The 24,557-nt window shown below is 39.5% G+C and overlaps 1 protein-coding gene across 1 annotated transcript; it reads left to right on the top strand.

Moving 5' to 3' along the window:
- The first annotated feature begins 205 nt into the window (after nucleotides 1-205).
- On the top strand, nucleotides 206-24,557 carry rce1a (Ras converting CAAX endopeptidase 1a). Its single transcript, XM_059354797.1, has 9 exons — nucleotides 206-965; nucleotides 5,116-5,218; nucleotides 5,334-5,417; nucleotides 7,872-7,950; nucleotides 10,030-10,197; nucleotides 14,668-14,739; nucleotides 14,843-14,905; nucleotides 16,127-17,550; nucleotides 17,851-24,557. The coding sequence occupies exons 1-8, from the start codon at nucleotides 796-798 to the stop codon at nucleotides 16,354-16,356; spliced, it is 969 nt and encodes a 322-aa protein (XP_059210780.1). The 5' UTR covers nucleotides 206-795; the 3' UTR covers nucleotides 16,357-17,550; nucleotides 17,851-24,557.

The raw sequence follows: 24,557 nt of genomic DNA, 5'->3' as shown, positions 1-24,557 counted from the left end.
ATAAGAATGCCAGCTGCCGCAAAGCCTCAGAGAAGAAGAAGAAGATTAGGGAGAAGAGTCATATTTGGCTGTTTTGGTCACTAAAAGAAGGATGATGATGCATATTTTCTTATAAATTAAATTTTTCTTTTTTTTACCAAATAACACATACACAAATGTAAGTTTTCAAGTGAAAAAACAAATGTCTTTTTGTTGAAGTCAGAGTTTGAACAGTGTATCTCAAATCTCTCCTGTCTACAAAACAAAAAAGCTGTGAAGACTGCCAACATAATGTACTGCGTTTAATGTCTTTAACATGTGATCTTGCGTCTATTTATTTTATTATTTATTTGTTTGTTTTTGCTTCATTATTTTCCATTGAATTACTCCTCTTCTATTTAAAAAAATATAATTAACTTCTATTTAATTTTTCTCTAATTAATTTAGTAATTTCTCCTTCTTTGTAACGTGCATTGTGTTGCTGTTTGATATAAATAAAGGAAAGAAAAAAAAGGAAAAGTATGAAAGAAGTTCAGTCCAGCAGGTGGCGGTAAATGCAACGAAAAGGATGCCAACTGCCAATAAACACCAAAGAAGAAGAAGAAGATTAGGGAGAAGAAAAAAAAACAACATATGATGACGTCGTCATAGAGCGCCGCACAAGCTAGCACCCAACTAGCACCGTTAGCTGATGTTTGAAAGGAGCTTGTAGACAAGTTGACAGCTGATGTTAGTGGAGGTTTGACCCCGTTAGATGGTCCACCAGCTGCCCCGGTGCCCACCAGTTGTTAGCTTCAGTCTCTACCGGGGGTCGTCATGGCGGCGGAGGAGGATTTACCAGCACAGCTGCTGTCAGAGGAGGTGAAACACAGCCATGGCGCCCTGGTGCCTGCTGACGGGGTGTGCTGGGTGTCGGTGCTGTCCTGTCTGCTGCTGGCCTGCTCTTATGTCGGCAGTCTGTACGTGTGGAGGAGCGAGCTGCCCAGGTGGGACACACACACAGTCTCTATCTGTTTATTGACTGGTTTATTCATTCATAATCATTCACATGTGGTCCTCTCTGTATCACTGGTCATGTGATGAGATGGATCAGACAACCTGCTGAGCCGGATCCTCTTTAATCCAGATCCTCTTTAATCCAGATCCTCTTTAATCCAGATCCTCTTTAATATATGGTCTTTACTGTGTCTTCAAGACATGTCCACAATATTAGCTGTTATTATCACATGGTAGGCCCACTTTAATATTTAGATTAGGTCTAGCTTATTATTATATTAGTCTGCAGTTTCCTAATAAAACTTTCTGGCTCATGTTAAACTCAAAAATAGGGCTGGGCGATATATATCGATATAAAAGGTATATCAATTGATTTTGAGAATTTATTTGAACACAAAATATAAGATGAACAATTAAAAACAAACGAACAACAATAAATACAAGACAACAACACAAAATTAAACAACAAGACTCAACACTTATTTTTCAAAAGGAGTAGGAAAAAGCCAAAGCTTATTAAATCCCACCCCTTCTCCCTATGTTAATTTACTATATTCAGTTATATAACAACAGTAATATATATATATATATATATATATATGTGTATGTATATATAACACATAGTAATGGAGTATATCAACTCATCACCATTATTAACATACATAACTTGTTATTAACTTAACACACATAAGTACACATGTACCCATATAGTCACAATGAGACAACTTTTAACAAACAAACAAAACAACAACAACACACAAAAAAAGACCATATCGCATATATCTATATAGTTCAGATTTGCACTGTGATCCTTGCTCCAGACAAACTGCGGCTTTTATTAAAGATATTTTTTATTTAAATGTGCACTTTATGGAGCTTTGATTTGTTTTAAAAAGGTCCTCCTGTTGTTATACAGTATTTATAATCAGTTAAATAAACGGTTTCAATAAAACTACTTGTGACATGTCATATTTGACTTTGACTGAACATTTGCTCTCAATTTGTGATAAAAATATCAGGATATATATCGTTTATCGATATTCAGGCTAAATATATCGAAGTATGACTTTTGATCCATATCGCCCAGCCCTACTCAAAAATACAAATTTTCTACTGTATTGTTTGAAATTAAACAATAACAACAAAACCTGATATCTGGACTCTGGACTCAACTTTGACTCTTCCTAGTGAATCGGACTTGGACTCGAACGCTTGGGACGTGAAACTGACTCAGACTCGAGTAAAACAGTGCGACACACACACACACACACACACACACACACACACACACACACACACACACACTGGACCAAAAGTCATATCCCGATATATTTAGGCTGAATATCGACATTTAAATAAAAAAATAGCTTAAATAAAAATAGCTTATGAAATAAAATAGGCCAACTGTTTCCTGAAATAAATATATTTATATATCAAAAAGAACAACGAACATAACAAAATAACTAACCCTATGACAAAATGACAAACCCTAGTAAGGGCAGAATTTATATATAAAGAAATAAAAGTTGAACTATATCGATATATGCGATATGGACGAATTCCATATCACATTAAAAATATATCGAAAAATTGCCCAGCCCTATTAGGCATTACTTATTATTATATTAGTCTGTAGTTTCCTAATAAATCCTTCTGGCTCATGTTAAACTCAAAAATACTCATTTTCTACTGTATTGTTTGAAATTGAACAATATAGTTGAAGTGTTTTTCCACAGTAGACATTTTGAAATGTGACACATGTAAATAATAAAATATATGATATCTGCTGCTTGACTTTCACGCTCCTGGTACTGTTCATGTTGGCTTATTGGGACACTAGCGTGTTAATGTTTTTACAGTTTTTCTCAGTCATTTTGGTACATTTCTTGAATTGTCCTTGGCATTTGCAAACAGTTGGATTACCAGCAAATGCCTTTAACTTTCTCACAATTTAGTCTATCTCTCAGAAGTCACTGAACATGTAACAACATTATCAAAATGCTTTGCTACACTCTTAACGACAGATAAGGTTTTGATGACTTTTTCTGTATGATATAAATCAGTTTCAACAGTTAAACATTACTGATTTTTGGAGAAACAGGATAAGTCCTGGCCTCAGAGTCGAGTTGGACTAGAAGCATGATTTTTTTCGGACTTGTGACTCGTCTCCGACTCGCTCTCTGATGACTTAGACTCAAAACCTGATATCTGGGACTCTAGACTCTAACCCTAACCCTAACCCTAACCTTGACTCTTCCTAGTGACTCGGACTTGGACTCAAACACTTGGGACTTGAAACTGACTCAGACTCGAGTAAAACACTGCGACACACACACACACACACACACACACACACACACACACAGATACTTGTACTTCTATCTTTGTGGGGACCTTCATTGGAATAGTGAATTCCCAGCCCCTTACCCTTCACCATCACAACTAAATGCCCAACCCTAACCCTGACATAAACCTAATTGTAACCTTAACCATAAAAAAAGTCTGAGATCACAAAAAAGGCTTTAAAGAAGTGAGGACTGGCATAATGTCCTCACTTCTCAAAAATGTCCTCACTCTGTTGGTTAAAACTGTGATCTGGTCCTCACTATATAGGGAGTACAAGAAAACACACACTCACACACTCACTCACTCACTCACTCACTCACTCACTCACGCAGTCACTCAGAAGCCATATTACCTTATTTATGAGGGGGTTATCATCAGGACTAGCCCAAACTAGAACTGAATTATTGATTTAATGCTTCACATATTATCCATATGAGTGAATGTCAAGATTCACCTGAGAGTAATTCATCAATACAGAACCCATTTATAAAAAAGAAATCTAATAGAAATGCATATTAAATATGATTATTGATTATTTCTGATTAAGCCTTTTTCAAGCAATGGCTTATGCAATGAACTAGAACTCAAATTAAAAAACAAAAGTTGGGACACAGTGTCAAATAAAATAAAAACAGAATGCGTCAAATTCAGTATTATTTACAAAAAACATGAACAAAAGTGTCCCTGTTTAATCTTGCATGCACTAAGGTATAGCTGGCACAACAGGCTGCAGGGAGTGACTGGTCCTGGCCAAGAACTACTCTATTGCTAGTGTATGGCTGTGCCAAAGTGACTGAGAATGCTGTATAGGATTAGTGATAACTAATGCTCCCTATACATCAGAAGACTTTGAACAGATTTGGAAAAGACGATCCGCTCACACCTGCTCACATCTAAAGACAAGTGTTTAGAGTTTTTGGTCTCACACTGAAATTCTAGACAGACTGAATCTTGCAGGGTCACTATTTACAAGACTACAACTACATTCTTTTAGCATTTTTTTCCCATCATGCTCTTACTGTGTGCAGTGGTTTGTGTTGAAAAAAACGACAACAAAAAGAAGAGAAGATGCCAAAAAATGCCCCTCACAAAGCTGAAAAATGGTTTCTGTTTTTATCACATAAAAAGTTGACTATTTTACAGTAAAAATAGATCTAAGGAAGAATAAAGGAAAGGAACATTTAGAAATGAATTCATGATATACATTTATGCCCTATTTAATTGTAATTTATCTAATTGAATAATTATATCAGCTCTATCAACTTTCATTTAGTTAATCATACATTAATCATCCATTATTTATTTATACATTTATTTATACATTTTAACTGGGTCTCCTTACTGTTCTCTTTACTAAGAAACAGCACCCCAAAAATCTAAATATATGACATCACTATATTTTTATTGAGGACTGAGCTTACTATCATTATTGTGATGTTCCTTTTTCCTGTGGAAGTGGTTTTACTGGCCGGTCTGGAACCGGGGACCTTTCCCCCGCCCATCTATTGGTTGGTGATTGTGTTACGTCACTGAGACTTGAGATAATATCAAACATGTTTCATATTATCCAAACCCAAGACTAGGAAAAGACTGATATGAAACAGAGCAGATTACTACCTTAAACTTAACCATGGACGTTCAGTTTTTAGTCTGGGACTGTGGAAATATTTTGGTGTAAGCCCAGCATAAAGTGATAACTTTTTAAATGAAATGTGGTTGAACTAATGTGGCAGCTTGTCTTGTGTTTTGGTGCTCTGTGATGTGTGATCTTTGTCTCTGCTGGTCCTTTCTCAGGGATCACCCCGCCGTTATAAAGAGGCGCTTCACCAGTGTGCTCATCGTGTCGGGCCTGTCGCCTCTCTTCGTGTGGACATGGAGAGAATTCACAGGTGTCAGAGTGAGTCCAGTGACTGAAACACCTGAGGATGAAACGTCTTCACGTTACCATATTAGCTGTTATTTTATCTCACTGACTCTGGCTTTTGGTTTATTCGTGTGTGTTTGTGTGTCAGACTGGCCCTCCCTTACTGGCTCTGATGGGGATCCGGTTTGAAGGTCTCATTCCTGCCATCCTACTTCCTCTGATGCTCACCATGGTAGGAAACCAATCTTCTGTGATGATCAGTCACTATGTTTACATGACACTTGAAAAAAACAAATTATTGCCTTAATCTGACTATAACAGGACAACTGAGGTGCATGTAAACGTGTTAGTCCAACTAATGTCATCCAGATAATGTGATTGGAATAGGTTTTTCACCAGCATGTATGACAAGACAACACAGACAACACTGGTCAGTAGCGACCAGGTAGCGATGGCACAAAGTGTCCAACTGAGGTCAACCGGAAAGGGCGCCATATTAACCCACTGAAACGAAGCATATCGCCACCCAGTGTTGAGGAGGAGGAGGACACGTTCCGTCAGTTATTCGATTTTCTCAGTTGCATGTAAACTGGGACAAGGACAGAAGTCCTATTGGACGCCAATATCGATTTTTAAGCATAGCTCGACTAAACTGTGCATGTAAACGGACTGATTTTTTGGCTGGATAGGAATAAGCCTTTGCTGAAGTTATAGGCGCAATTGGGGGCTACAGTTCCCTCCAAATTCCGTTCTCAAATGTAACAATGTGTCAATTTTGAATATATGTTTGAAATTTTGAAATCCACTCAGAAATCACAGCACAATTATGCTTCAGAACTTGCCTTAGAGTCATCATGTTCATATTTTTTCAGTAAAAAAGTAACTAATTGATAATTGTCTTTAAAATCATGGCGATTTGCTAAAATGTATAAGGGTTAATGCCCGATGAGGTCTCTTAGGAATTAATGGAGCCAATTGCAGCCAGTCAGAATTGTGTATTAACCAGACCATGAATAAAGGCTAAATAATATGAATATATATGTTTTGAAGCTATCAAATCCGTAGCCTAATAAATATGTATATTTATATATTATATTTATGTAGAATTAATCTTAAGTAATCCTAAAAAGAGTTATCTTAGATTTTTTTCTAATTCTATATCAGCGTTTTTTTTTAAATATAGTATGAATACTCTTCATGGCATGGCAATGTAACGATAGTCGAATGGTTAAACGCATTGCTATTAAATGCATTTTTAAACATAGGAAGCTGGTTCGCATCCCGGCCGCTGCACTCTTGCTGCATGTCATATTATGAATTTTTAAAATTTATATTAATAAATTACTGTTATTTATAGAATCAGTGTGTCACTGAAAATGAATTAAATCATGCTCTCCAACTGAAAATCTACGCTCTTCAGAATCAGAATCACCTTTATTGTCATTGCACAGAGTAACAAGTACTAGGACAACGAAATTAGCCACAAACCCGTCCAACATGTATAAAACACACACAAACAATATGACAGAGGTGGACAGGACTGGGAGACCGAGATGAAAGAAAAGAAATACAGCACAACATGAGGAGAGGAAAGGAGGAAAAAACAATGAAACAAAACCTCAGCAACATAAGCACATACTCAATACACTTCACAACATGAACAGACTTATGACATGCCACAGGGGAGGCGGGAGCCAGCACAGTCAAGCAGCCATCCGGTCCTGCAGCTATCACATCGCTGGTCACACACCCACTTTTCTTACTGGGGGTACGGAGCGGCGAAAGAGTGGGAGGGGGGTGGGTGGGGGTCTTCAATAAAGATAGGATATTTCTTCCATAAATTAATTGTTTATTTACATACTTTACAATCTACAAGATTTTGCAAGGGCACTGAAACACACGACTAGAAGCTGTGAGGAGGTCTAGCGACAGAGTTCCTGTCCGGCATGATGTCGTTTAATGTCCCTATCAACCACTGTAGTCTCATTTAGCCACTTGTTAGCAATCGCTTTTTAAGGACACGGAAAAACTCGAAAATTCACGGGGCTATTTACTTACATATTTTATGTCGTACAACAAAACGTGAACATCTCTTCAGGTTGTTAACCACAGACCTTATTTCAGGCTTTTAACCAAAAACCCTTTCACAATCCTCATTGAGTTTGAGAGGACAGACCCCAGGGCGCTAAAATGCTAACTTACTTCCTGGTTTAAGAACTCATTCCTATAGCACAACATTAGGAGCAATTTAATTTTCAGTATCTTGCCTAAGGATGCTTCCACTTGTAGATTAAAAGTTCTTGTCGTTAAATGCATTGTCTTGTTAAATGCCAACAAAAATGTGTATTAAACTAAAGTAACTGAGGCTCCTCAGTTTTAATCTAAATTAATGTTGAATGTGGGAGTTATTGTTTTTACTATGAAACATGCAGATCTCAAAGCACAAAGAAGAGTTTTTACAGCAGTTTCAGGAACACTGTAGGCCCTAAATAGCTCACTAGGTGACCTGTCTTGATTTGGGGTGACAACTGAGTTTCTCTTAAATAAATGCCTCATACAATTCTTTCATTGCTTTTATGTGGAAAATGCTCAGATATAGTAATAGGTGTAAGTAGTGATAAAAGCCCTGTCAGTCATCTTCAACCTCCTGCTTATAGTTAAAACCTGTCTTGTGTGTGTTCTGCAGGTCCTGTTTCTGGGCCCTCTCATGCAGCTGGCTATGGACTGTCCCTGGAGCTTCATGGATGGGATCCGGGTGGCTTTGGGTGAGACAACCTACATGCTGCAATAGGCGTGTTTCCTTTAGGGGGAAGAGTGGCCACCGGGAAAGTCTCAGGCCACACCCACTCAAATGTCTGCTCTGCATGTCTCCATTACTAAAAGGCCCCCAGAGGGATTTACGAGACTCCGGAGGTGAATGTGCCACTTCAATTCATTCTTACGCTTCTCCGCTGGCCCCAGGCTCGTTAAGAAGAGTAAGAAGGAGTCTCCAAAACCACCAGAAAAAGTCGCTGGATTTATCGTCAGTCGCTTTTGAACTTCTTGAAAAATTGTCGCTAAGGGGGTCTGAAAAGTTGCTAAATATAGCAACAAAGTAGCTAAGTTGGTAACACTGCTTCGCTGGCTTTTACAAATGGCGCCTGTTGTCGTGTCGTCAAATACTACGTCACATCCTGCTTAGTGTTCTATCCAATCAGCAACCAGGCTTTTTTCAGGGGAAAAAAACGGCCCTGCACTTCTACAGGGACGAAAAAGTCCCTACAAAAGCCGGCTCCGGACGGCTCATATTCAAATTAGGGGCGTTTCGGGCGAGTGAGACCCGCCTCATTCCGGGTATTGGGCGGTACTGGAAACAGCCCTATTTTTTCTTCTTCTTATGGCATCACAGATTTTAAGGCCATTTCAAATTTGGATCAAGTTATTTTCAGGCCTTCTGGCCAATGCGGAACCGCCATAAACCTATATTCTTTTTAATCGCCATCAGGGGGCGACTCCACTGTTAAGGATCTCAGGAAATTGCCAAGCATAGAGAGCTGTGCAATGATGGAGACTTGGTGCAGGACTGTTTGGTATCTGACATCGTACATCCTGAACCTGTGAGGGCCTCAGTCATATGTTGGCTTCCTGGATTAGAAATCATCAAAAACTTTGAGCAGTCCAGCAGCGTCCAAAATGTTCAGTTAACTTGAACTGAAAACACCAATGTGTTTTCAGTTCAAGTTAACTGAACATTCAGTTAACTGAACAGTTAACTGAGCCCTCATTTATCAAACGAGCGTATGACAGAAAGTGAGCGTAAAGTGGGTGTACGATCATTTCTACGCAAGGCTCGGCATTTATCAATGTGGACGTGAGCGGAGGGTACGATCAGATCTCAGTCTGCTCTCAGCTCATGTACGCAGGTTTGATTCAGCATGAAGTCGACACGTCTGGGTCTGAGAATTGATCTTAGACTATTGTATCGATGCCTGGAGCTGATAAAACTCTGTGGTGTTTTGTTTTTTAATGGTGGCAAAGCAAAGCATGTTTAGGCTACATCATTTATCATTAAAACATAATTTAAAATAAATACACCCAGCGACCGTGAAATTATTTAAACTGACTACTAACCGAGGCTATTAAATGTTGTTGTCTTCTGTTATTTACCATTATTATTATTATTATTATTATTATTATTATTATTATTTTTATCATCCTGCTGGACACCGGAGCATCAGCGTCTCCTCCACCAGCGGTTCTGACCCAATAGAAACATTTCCAGTCAGCGCAGCCACACACTCCTCTGACTGGGACAGAATTATTACCTAATGTAAAGAAGTGAATAATGTCTCTCCATCATCATAATAATAATATTTGCATATTATAAAGACTTTATATATCACAACGTGTAAATTAAATATTCCAACCTCACCAGGAGTTGGATGGTCCACTGCTACTCTGCTGACAGCACACTTAAAATAAGAAATTAACTCTTAAAACAAAATAAATTATCTAACACTTCTAAATCTAAAGTTTTTTTTTATCTTGGTAAGAAACAAATAATCATCAGGTCACTCTGCTCGGGTCAGTTTGCTGCTTGCAGCTTTAATTTATCTTGTTTTAAGAGTTAATTTCTCATTTTAATCGTTCAACATGCTTATTTCTAGATTTAACAATCTTAACTTAAGAAATCTTGTCAAGTGAAATTATCTGTCCATGCAGCAAGATCATTTCCCTCAGATTTAGTGTTTTTATCTTGTTGTTAGACACCATTTTTTTGCAGTGTGGTCACTTCTGACTCCAAGTCCACTAACCATAGCAGAAGAAAGAGGAAATGAGCTCCTATGTCTATTGTTTTCCTGCAGACCCGTGGTTCTGGATGCTGTGCTTCAGCGACATGCGCTGGTTGAGGAATCAGGTGGTGGCACCGTTAACAGAGGAGCTGGTTTTCAGGGCCTGCATGCTGCCCATGTTGGTGCCCTGTGCTGGTCCTGTCACTGCCATCTTCACTTGTCCCCTCTTCTTTGGAGTGGGTGAGTTCTGCCTTAATAATCTGTGAGGAACTAGTATAGCAATATTAGATTATTATGAGTAGTTTATTTATAATGTTATTTTGTGTTTAAGTCAATAGTTAGTAGTATAATAAGCATGCATTTTATTTGATTAAAAAGCAAGAACCACAGTTGAACTGTAAGTTTTGTATTTTCTACACTCAACCATTTTCCAATCCTTGCTGTACAGTTTAGATCTTCTGGTTACTTTTTCCACGATTCTTCACCACTGTATGTTTTCATACAGTGTGAGAAAATGGGGAAAAAAAGCCCAATCGTGAGACGTTAATCCATCCATTATCCTTAACTGCTTATCCAAACTCGGGTCACGGGGGCTGGAGCTGATCCCAGCTGACGTTGGGTGAGAGGCGGGGTAAACCCTGGACAGGTCTCAGACTATCACAGGGCTGACACATAGAGACAGACAACCATTCACGCTCTCATTCGCATTTGAATGCAGAATCCGTAGCAACAGGACAAGATTTTTCTATCAGAAGCATTGGGGTTTCCATTTGTAATCAAGTTTGTGTGAGCTTTGGTTGTAGGGCTGGGCAATATGGACCAAAAGTCATATCCCAATATTTTGAGGCTGAATATCGATATACAATATATATCCCGATATTTTTTTTATCTCAAACTGAGAGCAAATGTTCAGTCAAAGTCAAATATGAAATGTCACAAGTAGTTTTATTTAAACTTTTTATTTTTTTATTTAACTGAACATAAATGCTGTATAACACAAGTAGCTTTTTAGAAAATCAAAGCTCCATAAAGTGCACATTTAAATAAAAAATATCTTAAATAAAAATAGCCTGTGAAATAGAATAGGCCATCTTATTCTGAAATAAATATATTCATATAGAATAACAATATCAAAAGAATAACAAACATTACAAAAGAACTAAATATGACAAACCCTAGTAAGGGCAGCATTTATATACAAAGAAATAAACAAAAATGTAACTTTATCGATAAATGCAATATGGTCTAATTCATATCACATTTAAAAATATATCGATATATCGTTTATATCAATATATCGTCCAGCTGTACTTGGTTGTATGCAAGTAAACGGACCGTGTGAAGAGCAAAAGAGGCAGAACACAATGGCCGAAATGCAAAGTCAGAAGCCATCTGCAATATTCAGATTTTTTAATTGATTTACCTGCATTCACTTGCAGAGAAAGAATCCGGTTGTCAACAACTTATAATTGTTATTTCATGTCAGAGTGGAAATGTCATGAGATAAATGTTTGCTACGTAGGAACATAGTCGCAAAAAGTGTTTATGTCTCTGGTTTAACACATTTACCATTTTTCGAAAAATACAAAAAACACCTCAAGCAAGCATAAATTGCACACATATGCGCATTTTCGAAATGTATACAGTATCTCACAAAAGTGAGTACACCCCTCTCATTTCTGCAATGTTTTAATTATATCTTGTCATGGGACAACACTGAAGAAATGACACTTTGATACAATGTTAAGTAGTCACTGTAGAGCTTGGATAGCAAAGTAAACTTATTGTTACTTCAAAGTAACTCAAAATACAACAATGAATGTGTAAAATGCTGGCAACAAAAGTGAGTACACCCCAAGTGAAAATCTCAAAATTAAGCCAAAATTGGGACCAATTAGGCATTTTCCTCCCTGTGTAATGCGACTAGTTAGTGTAACAAGGTGTCAGGTGTGATTGGGGAGCAGGTGTATTAAATTAGGTATTTTCACTCTCATACTGGTCACAGGAAGTTCAACATGGCACCTCATGGCAAAGAACTCTCTGAGGATCTAAAAAAAAGAATTATTGCTCTACATAAAGATGGCCTAGGCTATAAGAAGATTGCCAACATCCTAAAACTGAGCTGTAGCACGGTGGCTAAGACCATACAGCGGTTTAAGAGGACAAGTTCCATTCAAAACAGGCCTCGCCATGGTCGACCAAAGAAGTTGAGTGTGTGTGCTCATCGTCATATTCAGAGGTTGGCTTTGGAGAACAGGCGTATGAGTGCAGCCAGCATTGCTGTAGAGGTTGAAGGGGTGGGGGGTCAGTCTGTCAGTGCTCAGACCATACGCCGCACACTGCATTCAATTGGTCTGCATGGCTGTCGTCCCAGGAAAAAGCCTCTTCTAAAAAAGATGCACAAGGAAGCTCGCAAAAGGTTTGCTGACGACAAGCAGACTAAGGATATGGGTTACTGGAACCATGTCCTGTGGTCTGATGAAACCAAGATAAACATATTTGGTTCAGATGGTGTCCAGCGTGTGTGGCGGCAACCAGGTGAAGAGTACAAAGACAAGTGTGTCTTGCCTACAGTTAAGCATGGTGGTGGTAGCGTCATGGTCTGGGGCTGTATGAGTGCTGCTGGCACTGGGGAGCTACAGTTCATTGAGGGAACAATGAATGCCAACATGTACTGTGGAATACTGAAGCAGAGCATGATCCCCTCCCTCCGTAAACTGGGCCGCGGAGCAGTATTCCAACACGATAACGACCCCAAACACACCTCCAAGACGACCACTGCCTTCCTAAAGAAGCTGAGGGTGAAGGTGATGGACTGGCCAAGCATGTCCCCAGACCTAAACCCTATTGAACATCTGTGGGACATCCTCAAACGGCAGGTGGAGGAGCGCAAGGTCTCCAACATCCACCAGCTCTGTGATGTCATCATGGAAGAGTGGAAGAGGATTCCAGCGGCGACCTGTGAAGCTCTGGTGAACTCCATGCCTAAAAGGGTTACGGCGGTGCTGGAAAATAATGGTGACCACACAAAATATTGACATTTGGGTCCAATTTTGACATTTACAGTTGGGGTGTACTCACTTTTGTTGCCAGCATTTTACACATTCATTGTTGTATTTTGAGTTACTTTGAAGTAACAATAAATTTACTTTGCTATCCAAGCTCTACAGTGACTACTTAACATTGTATCAAAGTGTCATTTCTTCAGTGTTGTCCCATGACAAGATATAATTAAAACATTGCAGAAATGAGAGGGGTGTACTCACTTTTGTGAGATACTGTATATATTTTTTTTTTCAAATTTTCGTTTTTCGATCAAGTTTTTTCTCATGTGAATCTTCAAAATTCGCATCGGAATTCATTGATGGAAACACAACTTCTGTTGACATCGTATAACAGTTTGCTGGACATCGCCTAACCCACTGTGACGGATCCACTTAAATCCACGTAAAATCTGATTTATATCAATTCAAAATTACTTTATTTATCCCCGAGGGGAAATTCAGCTAGTCTGGTAGAATCTCTATTACAATGAGACAGCCTGATGGCTGTTGGAGGATCTTTTGTGTCTCTTTTTGGTCCACAAAGGTTTTGTGTAGCAGATGATCTGTGTATTTCAGGATGGCCTGGAACATGTTGACAGGTCATCTCTCCACCACCTCCTCCAGTGTGTCCAACCTGGCTCCAACCACAGAACCAGCTCTTTAGACCAGTCTGTCCAACCGCATTCATCTCTGTGTGTGATGCTGCCTCCCCAGCAGACTGCAGCATAAAACAACACACTACCACCACCACAGACTGATAAAACATCTGCAGCATCTTACTACAGATGTCCAGAGATCTGAGCTTCAAGAAGAAAAAGATGAAAGTGCCCCTTTTTGTAGAGAACGTCAGTGTTTAGGGACCAGTCCAACTTATTATCCAGGTATACACCTAGATACTTAGAACTTGGCACCACCTCCATGTCCACCCCACAGGTATTCACTGGCTGAAGGGGGGGCTTGAACCTGCAGAAATCTCTGATCATTTCCTTAGTCTTTGAGGTGTTCAGTAGGAGATAGTTCTTGTGACTCCAGTCACTGAAGGCTTTTATCAGATCCCTATATTCAGATTCCTGTCCATTCCTGATACACGCCACAATAGCAGTGTCGTCCGAGTACTTCTGGATGTGGCCGGACTCAGAGTTGTATTTGAAGTCTGCTGTGTACAGTGTGAACAGGAATGGAGCCAGAACAGTGCCTTGTGGAGCCCCTGTGCTGCTCATTAATGTCCCAGAAACACAGTTCCCCAACCTGATATACTGTGGTCTTCCTGTCAGATACTCTGTGATCCAGGGGATGAAGGAAAGATCCACTCCTATCTCTGTGAGCTTGTTTTTGAGTCTGTTGGGTTGGATGGTGTTGAATGCGCTTGAAAAATGCGATGTACTAAGCACCTATGTGTTAAGAGGATATAAGTGTTGTCAGTTGTACTGCATGTCCCTGAATGGATGTGGCAGGACTCTGAGTTGTATTTGAAGTTTATTTCTGTATTATCTGTAAATTAATGTAAACCAGCGGCTACTGTCAGGCTTTTGGGTTGGTTACTTTGATGGTAGAAATGCAATTAATGTTAGGGTAAATGACTAAATAACAACATGTACAGCTACAGGGTGAACAGATCTGTTGTCTCAGACATGACTAATATTCCTGTTCTGGTTCTCTCCTCCAGCTCACTTCCACCATGTGATTGAGCTGCTGAGGTTCAGACAGGGAACACTGTCAGGGATCTTCCTGTCTGCAGGTGAGAATGGATTCATGATGTCACTGTGATTTATCGCACTCTCAGTTCGAGATAGTCGTAGGAAGAAGCTGATGATGAACCATGTTTCTCTGGTCTGCAACAGTTTTCCAGTTCTCCTACACAGCAGTGTTTGGGGCCTACACAGCCTTCATCTTCATCAGAACAGGTGAGGAGCTTTCATCGTTCATCTTACACTTCACAGTCCTGACTTTTCTGTAAATTGTTTTGTTTATACCAGCTACCAGATCAGATCTTAAATTTGACAGATTTCACACCAAAATCTATAAATGACCGAAGACTTTGTTCTTATAGTAAATAAAATCTTCTGCAACACACCCAGCATCGTGTACCAAATGTTCAGGCGGATCATGTGCCCTTATGCTAAGTGTATATTTGCGCTAGGGCTGCACAATTAATCGAATTTTAATCGTGATCACGATTTTGGCCGCCACGATTAAATTAACCTGATTGTCGGCGATATTTCCATTTTAAAATGCAGCTCTCCTGCATATCTAATCAAGCACTTTCTAGCCCAGTAGTCCACCAACCACCAGGGGGCGGGGCCGTTTTTGTCCCCTGAAAAAAGCCTGGTTGCTGATTGGATAGAACGCTAAGCAGGATGTGACATAGTACTCAACGCCACAACAACACGCGCCATTTGTAAAAGCTGGCGAAGCAGTGTTACCAACTTAGCGACTTTGTTGGAGACTTTTGGAGACTCGTTCTTACTCTTAGAAGTAAGTAAGTAAGTAAGTAAGAACGAGTCTCCAATAACACCAGAAAAAATAGCTGGATTTGTCGCCAGTTGCTTTGTTGAGAAATAGTCGCTAAGGGGGTGTGAAAAGTAGGTAAATATAGCAACAAAGTAGCTAAGTTGGCAACACTGCTTCACCAGCTTTTACAAATGGCGTGTGTTTTTGTGGCGCCGAGTACTATGTCACATCCTGCTTAGCGTTCTGTCCAATCAGCAACCAGGCTTTTTTCTGGGGAGAAAAACGGCCCTGCTCTTCAACAGGGACAAAAAAAGTCCCGTCAAAAGACCGATCCGGAGGGCTCATATTCAATTTCGGGGCGTTTCGGTGAAGGAGACCCGCCTCATTCTGGGTATTGGACTGAAGTGGAAACAGCCCTATATATAGTATATACATAGATCGATCTCAAGATTCATGAATCAATATCGATTTTGAATCGAATAATGAATTTTTTAAAACCCAGCCCTAGTAACCATGTAACATTTCATGTTTTTTTTGTTTGTTTTATTGGTCATTTTTCTTTCCGAGAGTCTGTACATTTTCTGTGTGTAGGTTACTTGAAAGTGCTTGTATTTCCCTTGCCCCCCCTGTTGTATGTTGTCAATGTTAATGTTTGCTCTCCCTGTGTGCTGCAGGTCACCTGATAGGTCCAGTGCTCTGCCACTCCTTCTGTAACTACATGGGATTTCCTGCTATCAGTACAGCGATGGAGCACCCCCATCGCCTCACTGTCCTCTCCTCCTACCTGATGGGGGTCGTCCTCTTCCTCCTCTTCCTCTTCCCCTTCACTGACCCCTCATACTACGGCCTCCCCACACCAGTGTGCACCCTCACCTCCTCCCCTAGCTCCCTCTGCCTCTCCTGATCCCTGCCCCCCCACACACACACACTTCTCTGCTACAGTCATGTCACCTTCCACTGATGAAGCAGTTGAAGGTGTTTCGCCAAGTTAGAGTTCAGGTCAGGTCCAGGTTGGACCGACAGCGCCATGTGGACTAAGTTGCCATGGAGAGGTGAGGAAATCTGTAGCCATTGTCTGCGGTCTATTGTCCGCTGATATGTCCATGCATTTACATGACATATTTCAGTCAATAATCAGCTAATGCTCTCATACAGAGTGACTCAGCTGGAGTAGATCTGGGTTCATGTTGATGGGAATGGACCCAAGGCCGTCCGGTTCAGGGCAGGGCTTCCACCCTGATACTGGTCTTAATGTAGTTCTAACTAAGACGAACAGGTCCTGGTCAGACTGATAGGTCTCATCCATTTGTGATGAAGCATCATAATGTACCTTTTTGGTGTACTCGATTTCCACTCTGCGTGCTTCATCTTTTAAAAGGATAATTCTGATTTATTACAACTAAGGTCTACTTTTTGCAATTTTGGCATCCATTTCTATCAGTTATAGTAAAACTACTAAGTTATTGTAGAGATTTGGTAACAAAGTGGCATCGCAAACAATTCCATCTGACAGGATCCCAGGGCATGGGACATCAAACAACTTCCTTGTTTAACTTTGACACTAGTGATGTCTTCAAGAGTGTCCGCAAAGCTTGATGCCCTTTACAGTACACTGTGCTAATAATTTTTCCTGCAGGGACGCACATCAATGTGCTGAAAAGAAGCAATTTTATCTTACTGGCTCACAGCATCGACACTTTCCAGCTACTCAGTCAGGCGATGTATTTGATATGGTTTTCCAATTAGCCACGTCATCCCAGAAACCGTCAATTGCCAATTTATTTGTCCAGGTGTTCCACAAGCTCCCTTAGCTATATTTTTACCCGAAAAAAACGACAGTTGTTCAAACATTCACCGACTCTGGTTTGGTTAAAATAAATCCTTTATTCACTTGATGTGAAAACTGGCTCTCCTGCTGTCTCTCTGCCGATGCATCTTTGTGCTATTAGTATGTAGACAGAGAGTTTCACTGAGTACTCTCACGTGGCCAGGCATATCTCCACCACAAACTGTATACGAACAATTTATGATTTCTGCACCACATAGCTGCCCACCGAGCAGTAACTGACCCTGGTGTAACGAGCAGTAACTCAACCAGGTGTAACGAGCAGTAACTCAACCAGGTGTAACGAGCAGTAACTCAACCAGGTGTAACGAGCAGTAACTCAACCAGGTGTAAGGAGCAGTAACTGACCCTGGTGTAACGAGCAGTAACTCAACCAGGTGTAACGAGCAGTAACTCAACCAGGTGTAAGGAGCAGTAACTGACCCTGGTGTAACGAGCAGTAACTCAACCAGGTGTAACGAGCAGTAACTCAACCAGGTGTAACGAGCAGTAACTCAACCAGGTGTAACGAGCAGTAACTCAACCAGGTGTAAGGAGCAGTAAATTAACCAGGTGTAACGAGCAGTAACTGACCCTGGTTTCAACCTTACGTTGCATCCGAACCCTTCTTAAAAGACAGACCATTAATTTAGCAAAATAAACGGACAGAAATCCCCTACATAAAAACAGCGATGTAGTCAGCCAATCACCCAACCCTATTGGCTACCATACCTTGACTACCACAATATGGGGCTCTTTTTTTCATCCTAAGAAATGTCAAACATTGGCTAATAAAGTTATTTTTTTTCATAAGTTAAACATTGATTTTGCCATTTGCCAAATATATATTTAGTATTTGGTGGACTGTAGTTGTTATAGACATTTCAGGTGTTCTTGCTTTCGACCTTCGTCTCTCAACCAAAAGAAGTAATGGCCGAAACTGTGAAAATAAGACCAGAGTCATTGAGTTTTGCTGCCTGTTTGGTCTCGACAAAAAACCCATAAGGATTTGGAATTAAAATTGGGTGGTATTGGTAGATTCAGTTAAATCTAAAAGAAGCAGGTGTAGAAGTGGTTTGGGCCAAACAAACCTCTAAATCGTTCTAATGAAGCAGAATTATCCTTTAATGTGTATGAGCATCTCCTGAGTGAGACATGGAAATCCTTGACGTGCGTTGTTGGAAAACCTGTGTTTCCGGGGAAGACCATGAGTCACGACCCTGAAAGTTGTTGGCATGTTTGCCTTTCCTGGTTGGGATTTCGCTCTTTATGATTGTTCAATGACAAAAAGCCTCACACTGGAGTACAAGCACGTTGGTGTGACATGAAAAAGGAATTGTACACCAGGAATGCAGTTGTTTTTAATGTTCTGGGCTTGTTTTTAACATTGTCATTTCAGCAGGATTTCGTCTTTGTTTGAAATCAGACACCTGTTGTTGTAGAGAAACGATTTGTACGATATATTAATGGTTATTTATTTACCTTTGCATGTTTCAGTGCTGGTAGTTGTTGTTTTTTGGTGAAAGTGGGTGATGGGATAGCTTAGGGGGGGTTCTTTGTTCATAAGGACTGAGACATACTCTGTGAAACTGCTCAAACTCAAATAAGAAACCGGTTGTACATAATTGTAAGGATGAGGTGTACTCTTATATCCTTGGATAAAACCTCAACTGTGTGTTCCAGGCACTGTTCAGACTGGGCTACCATGACAGTTGTAAAAACTTGATCACTGCACATTTGGTTTGGTTAGTTTAACCCTTGTTAGTCCTCAAAATGCAAAAAGGACCCCATGACACATGACTGTTTTTAGGACATGTAGAAAAAATTATTTCCAACTTTTTTCACCTTTTAAGGCAACTCATGACCAAAAAATGTATATTTCATTTTCATATTTTTTTTCATTATTATTGGTCAATTTTAGACAAATTTTTGTCCTTGACGCATCAGGACACATCTGCGTTTACACTACAAAATCTATGTGGTCAAATGTGTTCTTGCCCACCTTGGCTAGTTGTTTGAGTGATCTGATCACAATGCATTTGGATCCTGTTTACACTTGTGATACGATTGGCCAAGACGCATTTTAAAACCAAGTGTAATCGGGGTCTCTGGAACTGGTTTCTGAATTTGAGTCTGTGCAACCCGAAACTTCCGAGTTTGTTTCCTTACATAGAGTATGTTCTGGTCTTTCAGCTCAAGATTATTAATCATCAAACTCCAGCTTTTACTTTGAGCTCCTAAAATGGCTTGTCAGCTCTTGTTTCCATGTGATGCTTACTAATGGTTTTTAACATTCTGAGCATCCTGCCTACAGGAGCTTACAATCTCCAAACCAGTGGCTATTAAAATGTGGTTCTATGATTTATTAGGCTGTCTCTTACAAACTAAATCTTTAGATGGAGAAGGTGTGGTCATGCCTGCTGCTCCTGTTCTCTGTTGTCAGTGCTATATTCCCTTTTAACTGAAGGAAGCCTAAGACTGACCCTCAGGTCCCCCAGAGCATGCTGCTGCTTTTACTTCCACAATACAGAGCCAGAAAAGGCTATTGTGGCAACACTTGTACACAAATTTACTACAATTAAATTAATGAATTAAGAAGATAAACACACCTGTTGAAATTGGCCACAGGCAAAGACCCCCTTAAAGGGAAACAAATGTCTTCATAACGCAGATTTAATAGTTTTAATCAGTTCTGATAAGTTAGAACTGAGTGCGATCACAAAGGTTCTAAGTCAATTCACAGTTTATTGTTTTCCCCCATTTGCCTTAAAGGTTCCCTGTGAAGTTTCTGAACACTAGTAGCACAATGCAGCCATGTCTTTGTGTGTCCCAGACACACACACACACACACACACACGCAGGCTGATTGATTCATATCGAATTAAATTTCATTGACAGTTGATGGCTGCAAAGCACCAACATGGGAAGAAAGGAAAAAATAGCTAGCTAGTAAATATGGATGCAAACAATCATTTCAAATCAATCATTTTCATCCATGTTTTCTTGCACATTTACATTTTGTGCATAAAAGACCTGAGTGGGGACGCCTGTTTTAACCCTTTGATGTACAACATATTGACACGCCTTCTAATGCAAAACATGGGTCAAAAAATTACCCGCTTTCATTCCCCATGTTATTTAATGCTGCTGTGTGTTTCTGTGCTCTATCTTTTGATTTCAACTTATTTAATGATTGAATATTCCAAGTATTTTTAAATATCTTGTTTTCTATAACAACAGATCATTATTTCCATTTTGCTTCTCATAGTTTATGAAGAAAAAAAGTTTTTGTATTATTACATAGCTAACTACTTGGCTAAGTAGCTCGTTAAACTAACTACTTAGCCAATAAGTTAGCTAAGTAGTTAGCTTAGCAAGCTACTTAGCTAAAAAAATGGATATGGGTCATTTCTCCCCCATGTTGTGCATTAGAAGGGAAGTGACACAAAAGGGATTTTATTCAAAAATTAATAAAGGAAAACAAAAATTATGATGTATGATGATCAAACACAAGCTAATTGAGGAAAACCTGGAATACTGCATGATGAAAATAATTTATTGCAAAGATGTAGAACATAAAAACTCTGTCAGATCACTTTAGACCCATGTTGTGCATCAATGGGTTAAAAAACATGCAAGAAAAGCTTTTATTCTTGGCTGCGATTTAATAGTTTGTAGGAAACAAGGAATGTAAATTTCACAGGGCACCTTCAACGCAGACAACAGCAATTCATGTTTTTTTGTGCAGCTCTGCTTCACCAGTCAGACCTCAGCAACAGCTTGTTTTTTACATGTCATTCAGCTGGAACTAATGGCCAAAACTAACAAAATGAGACTCGATACTTACTTTTATTTATGACCTACATTTATTTTCACTGTTATAGTTGTGTGCACAAAACTTCTGTGCAATCTTGTAATATTTTCGTTCTGTAGAGGATATTGAGGTGCATCACCTACTTTTTTTAAAATGTTGTGTTCATAGGGTGATTAGCACAACCAGCCAGTGTCCTCGCTATGAAACGACTGAACTGTAAAACTAGAAGCAGACTGATTAACTTCAACAAATGCAGTGAGGGGTTATTTGTAGCTCACATTGTTTGAGGTGTTGACAGAATGACAAAATGGCAGAAACAGTCTATTAGCTGTACTCATACTGTGAAGAAAAGTGGACTGCTTGGGTCTTCAGCAATAAATCCTACATGTTGGATCCACTTTATGTGACTAAGCAAGTATAGTGCACATTCTCTTTAGGAAACATGGCCGTATATGTATATTAATCGTTCTTGGCAGGTAATTCTATACGTTTACAAAGCATTGGCAGGTAGAGAAGTGTTGTGACGTAAAGTTGCCAGCAGAGGGCGTCAGAGCACTTTGTGAGAGGCAGAGCTGCTGCGGCTTCGCTGAGGGGACTCTCCATTCTGTTGATCAGCCTGTCTGACATTAGTCATCCATCACTGGAAAACCAATTCACTCTAACTCATTTTTACTTTAGCGTCTACACAATTATGCCCCGATTCAGGAGATTGATGCAGAGAGGAGGACCCCTGTGGTGAGACTCTCACTGATGCTGGATCCCTGCTCAAAAGTGTCTTCTGCCTCCCACATTGTGTTCCTTTGCTTTCCTGTAGATTTGTTTTCTTATCTCACAACCATGCTTTACAAATAAGCTAGACAACAGTAGTCCATGAATTGTATGCACATATTAATGGATGATCTCAAAGAGCTGGATATCCAGTCTGGGTTTTACTGGAGTTTTTTTTTGTGGTAAAAAATACATTTTTGTAGTGGGTTTTAATAAGTCAAATAAATCTGGGTTTAGTACAGTTTGTGAAGTTTTCAAAGTATTGGGTTTAATTAAATCTGACTTTACAGAAAGATGATATGATTAAAACCTATTTAGTTCAAACCTACCTAAAGCCACTATGTGTACATTTTAAAATGCATGTAAATATAGCCTCTGAAATTATTTTTATGCCACATGTGTTTGTAGAAATATGAGCCAATTTCAGTAAAAACTGCTTTCATACTTCAGCCTCTAGTTTCCTGGCGATAACCTAACAATGATGCTTTGGTAGTTTGTTTTTCAAAACTTGAACAAAGCCCTTTTGTTGCTTTTAGTCTTTCATTCAGGTTTTCTGTAGTTTCTGCTGACACTCGTTTGGGATGTTATCAGCCAATAAATCAGAGTCAGATTTTCCTTTATTGTCATTGCATTGCGTAACAAGTACTAGGACAATGAAATTGGCCATCAACCCGTCCAAACGTATACTTAAAACACACATACAATATGACAGAGATGAAAGAAAAGAAGTACAGCACAACGCCATTGTCAGTTTATATCAGGAGCATAAATCTGAGATGGTATGGCCCTACGCTACCCACTAATTGGCTCAGAAAGCTATTTATCTATTTGGAAGCTGGACCACTACAGGAAGGCTTAAAATTGTAAAGCCTCTAGTGGCTGAAGTCATGATGAAAGGAGCAAAATAGGAAGTCCTGTGTCGTAGCATAAAGAGTGATAAAGTCTGCATAAGGAGGAGGTCAGGGTTGGATGGATGGGTCAAACAAACACAGGACTTTATCACTGGAGACAGCTCTCTCTGTCCTGCATGGACCAAAAAGTCAACACGTTATTTTAACTGATGTGAGTAAGTTAACCTGTGTATTGTGCTACACATACTTGCATCTACGCACCTGTACCTACCTGTTACAACTTGTGTCCACAACTTAAGTTACGTAAAGAACAAACGTAATGTCAACTTACAATGTTTATTACATGTTTCAGTGGTTTCACAACATGAATATGTGGGTACGTACAGTTTGCCCTGTCTAGGTATAATAATGGTAATGACAACAACTGAAAAAGGCCATTTGTTGGGCTGATAACGTTCAAAACATGTGAATGCAGTTCTGTCTGCTTCTATAGCCGTATTTCCACTAAGAGGGAAGAGTGGCCACCGGGAAAGTCTCAGGCCACACCCTCTCAAATGTCCACTCACTCTGCGTGTCTCCATTACAAAAAGCCCGAGAGGGATTTAGAGACTCTGGAGGTGGCGTATGGTTTTCGATCATCGCAACGGATTAAACACGGGAGACTCAACTGTGGCCACCATCCCTAACTGTGCACAACGTCAGCAGCTGATCGTAAAGAAAGCAGCATGGCTAATTATGCAGTCATTAAGTCTTCGCTGATCATTAACACAGTGATCGTGAATTAACCGTCATCGATAACTGTGCACAGGTGCTTGTTGTAAACAAACAGAGATCGCTAAGTGAGATAACTGTTAGCCTATTCGCAATTTGCAGACTGGACGCTAAGGGGTTACTTTGGGACCTGCCTCATTCCGGGTATTGGGCTGTAGTGGAAACACCCTTATGTCTAATTTGATGCCGCCACTGGTGGGCGCCAAATTTTGACCTTTTTTAAATGCTATACATAGTGGCTTTATTTTTTTAAATAAAAAATTAAAGTAAAAATGACAATTATCAAATAAACTTCAAAGATCTTTTTAAATTTAGAAATCCCTTTTACTTTTATTATATTCTTTACACGCTTCTCCCAAATGAACTAATCCACATTTATTTATTTTTTCTGTTTAAGAGGTACAGCTCAAGGTTACCCCCTCTTGTTTAATTACTCCATGTGTTTTCATGCATTATCCCACCACACAGCCCAGAAACTTTTCAAAGATATGATTTCCTTTTGTCTGATCTCAATCTTTTCAGTTTCATGTCACTGGCTTAACCCCAGACACAATCAGGGCGAAACACTAGTTTTGCCTTTACTGCTGTAAAAAGAGACAAAGAGAAAGAAACATTTCCTATTTTTTCCAAACGGTGTCCTCAGCCAACAACATGTCAGTATCTGCTGTAGAAGATGGTGAAGCTGTATTAATATGCAGAGAACAACATCTACAGAGACTGCAGAGTCTATTTTTGCTAAGCTTTTAGCAGCTCCGTTATTTTAATACACAACACCCAGAGGAAGAATATTTCAAACGTGCATTTTCAGAACTTGTGAAAAATGAATAGTGATTCAGCTGGTGAACCCGAATTCCACAGATGTTTATATTGAGCACTATCTTTTGTAATCAAATCTATTTTGGTGACAGGAACAGAGTGTACAGATATACGTGCATGTATTTTATGCTCACTGTGTCACACTTGTTGTACAATTCAAGTTAGAGACGACAGAATTGTTTTAGTACGACAATCTTTTACAGAAACTTTCGAATGACTCTGCAAAATATCTATTTGTAAATAAATAATGTTCTTTTCTA

Source organism: Centropristis striata, chromosome 17, assembly GCF_030273125.1.
Source record: "Centropristis striata isolate RG_2023a ecotype Rhode Island chromosome 17, C.striata_1.0, whole genome shotgun sequence".
Lineage (NCBI taxonomy): Eukaryota > Metazoa > Chordata > Actinopteri > Perciformes > Serranidae > Centropristis > Centropristis striata.
The sequence above is the reverse complement of the archived record's forward strand: the minus strand, read 5'-3'. Positions and strand labels throughout refer to the sequence as shown.

Excerpts from the sequence above, each read along its gene's own strand:
- rce1a (XM_059354797.1), top strand. The coding sequence starts at position 796 with ATGGCGGCGGAGGAGGATTTACCAGCACAGCTGCTGTCAGAGGAGGTG. Across the intron at positions 7,951-10,029 it reads TGGGATCCGGGTGGCTTTGG|ACCCGTGGTTCTGGATGCTG; the intron begins GTGAGACAACCT and ends GTTTTCCTGCAG. Across the intron at positions 14,906-16,126 it reads CTTCATCTTCATCAGAACAG|GTCACCTGATAGGTCCAGTG; the intron begins GTGAGGAGCTTT and ends TGTGTGCTGCAG.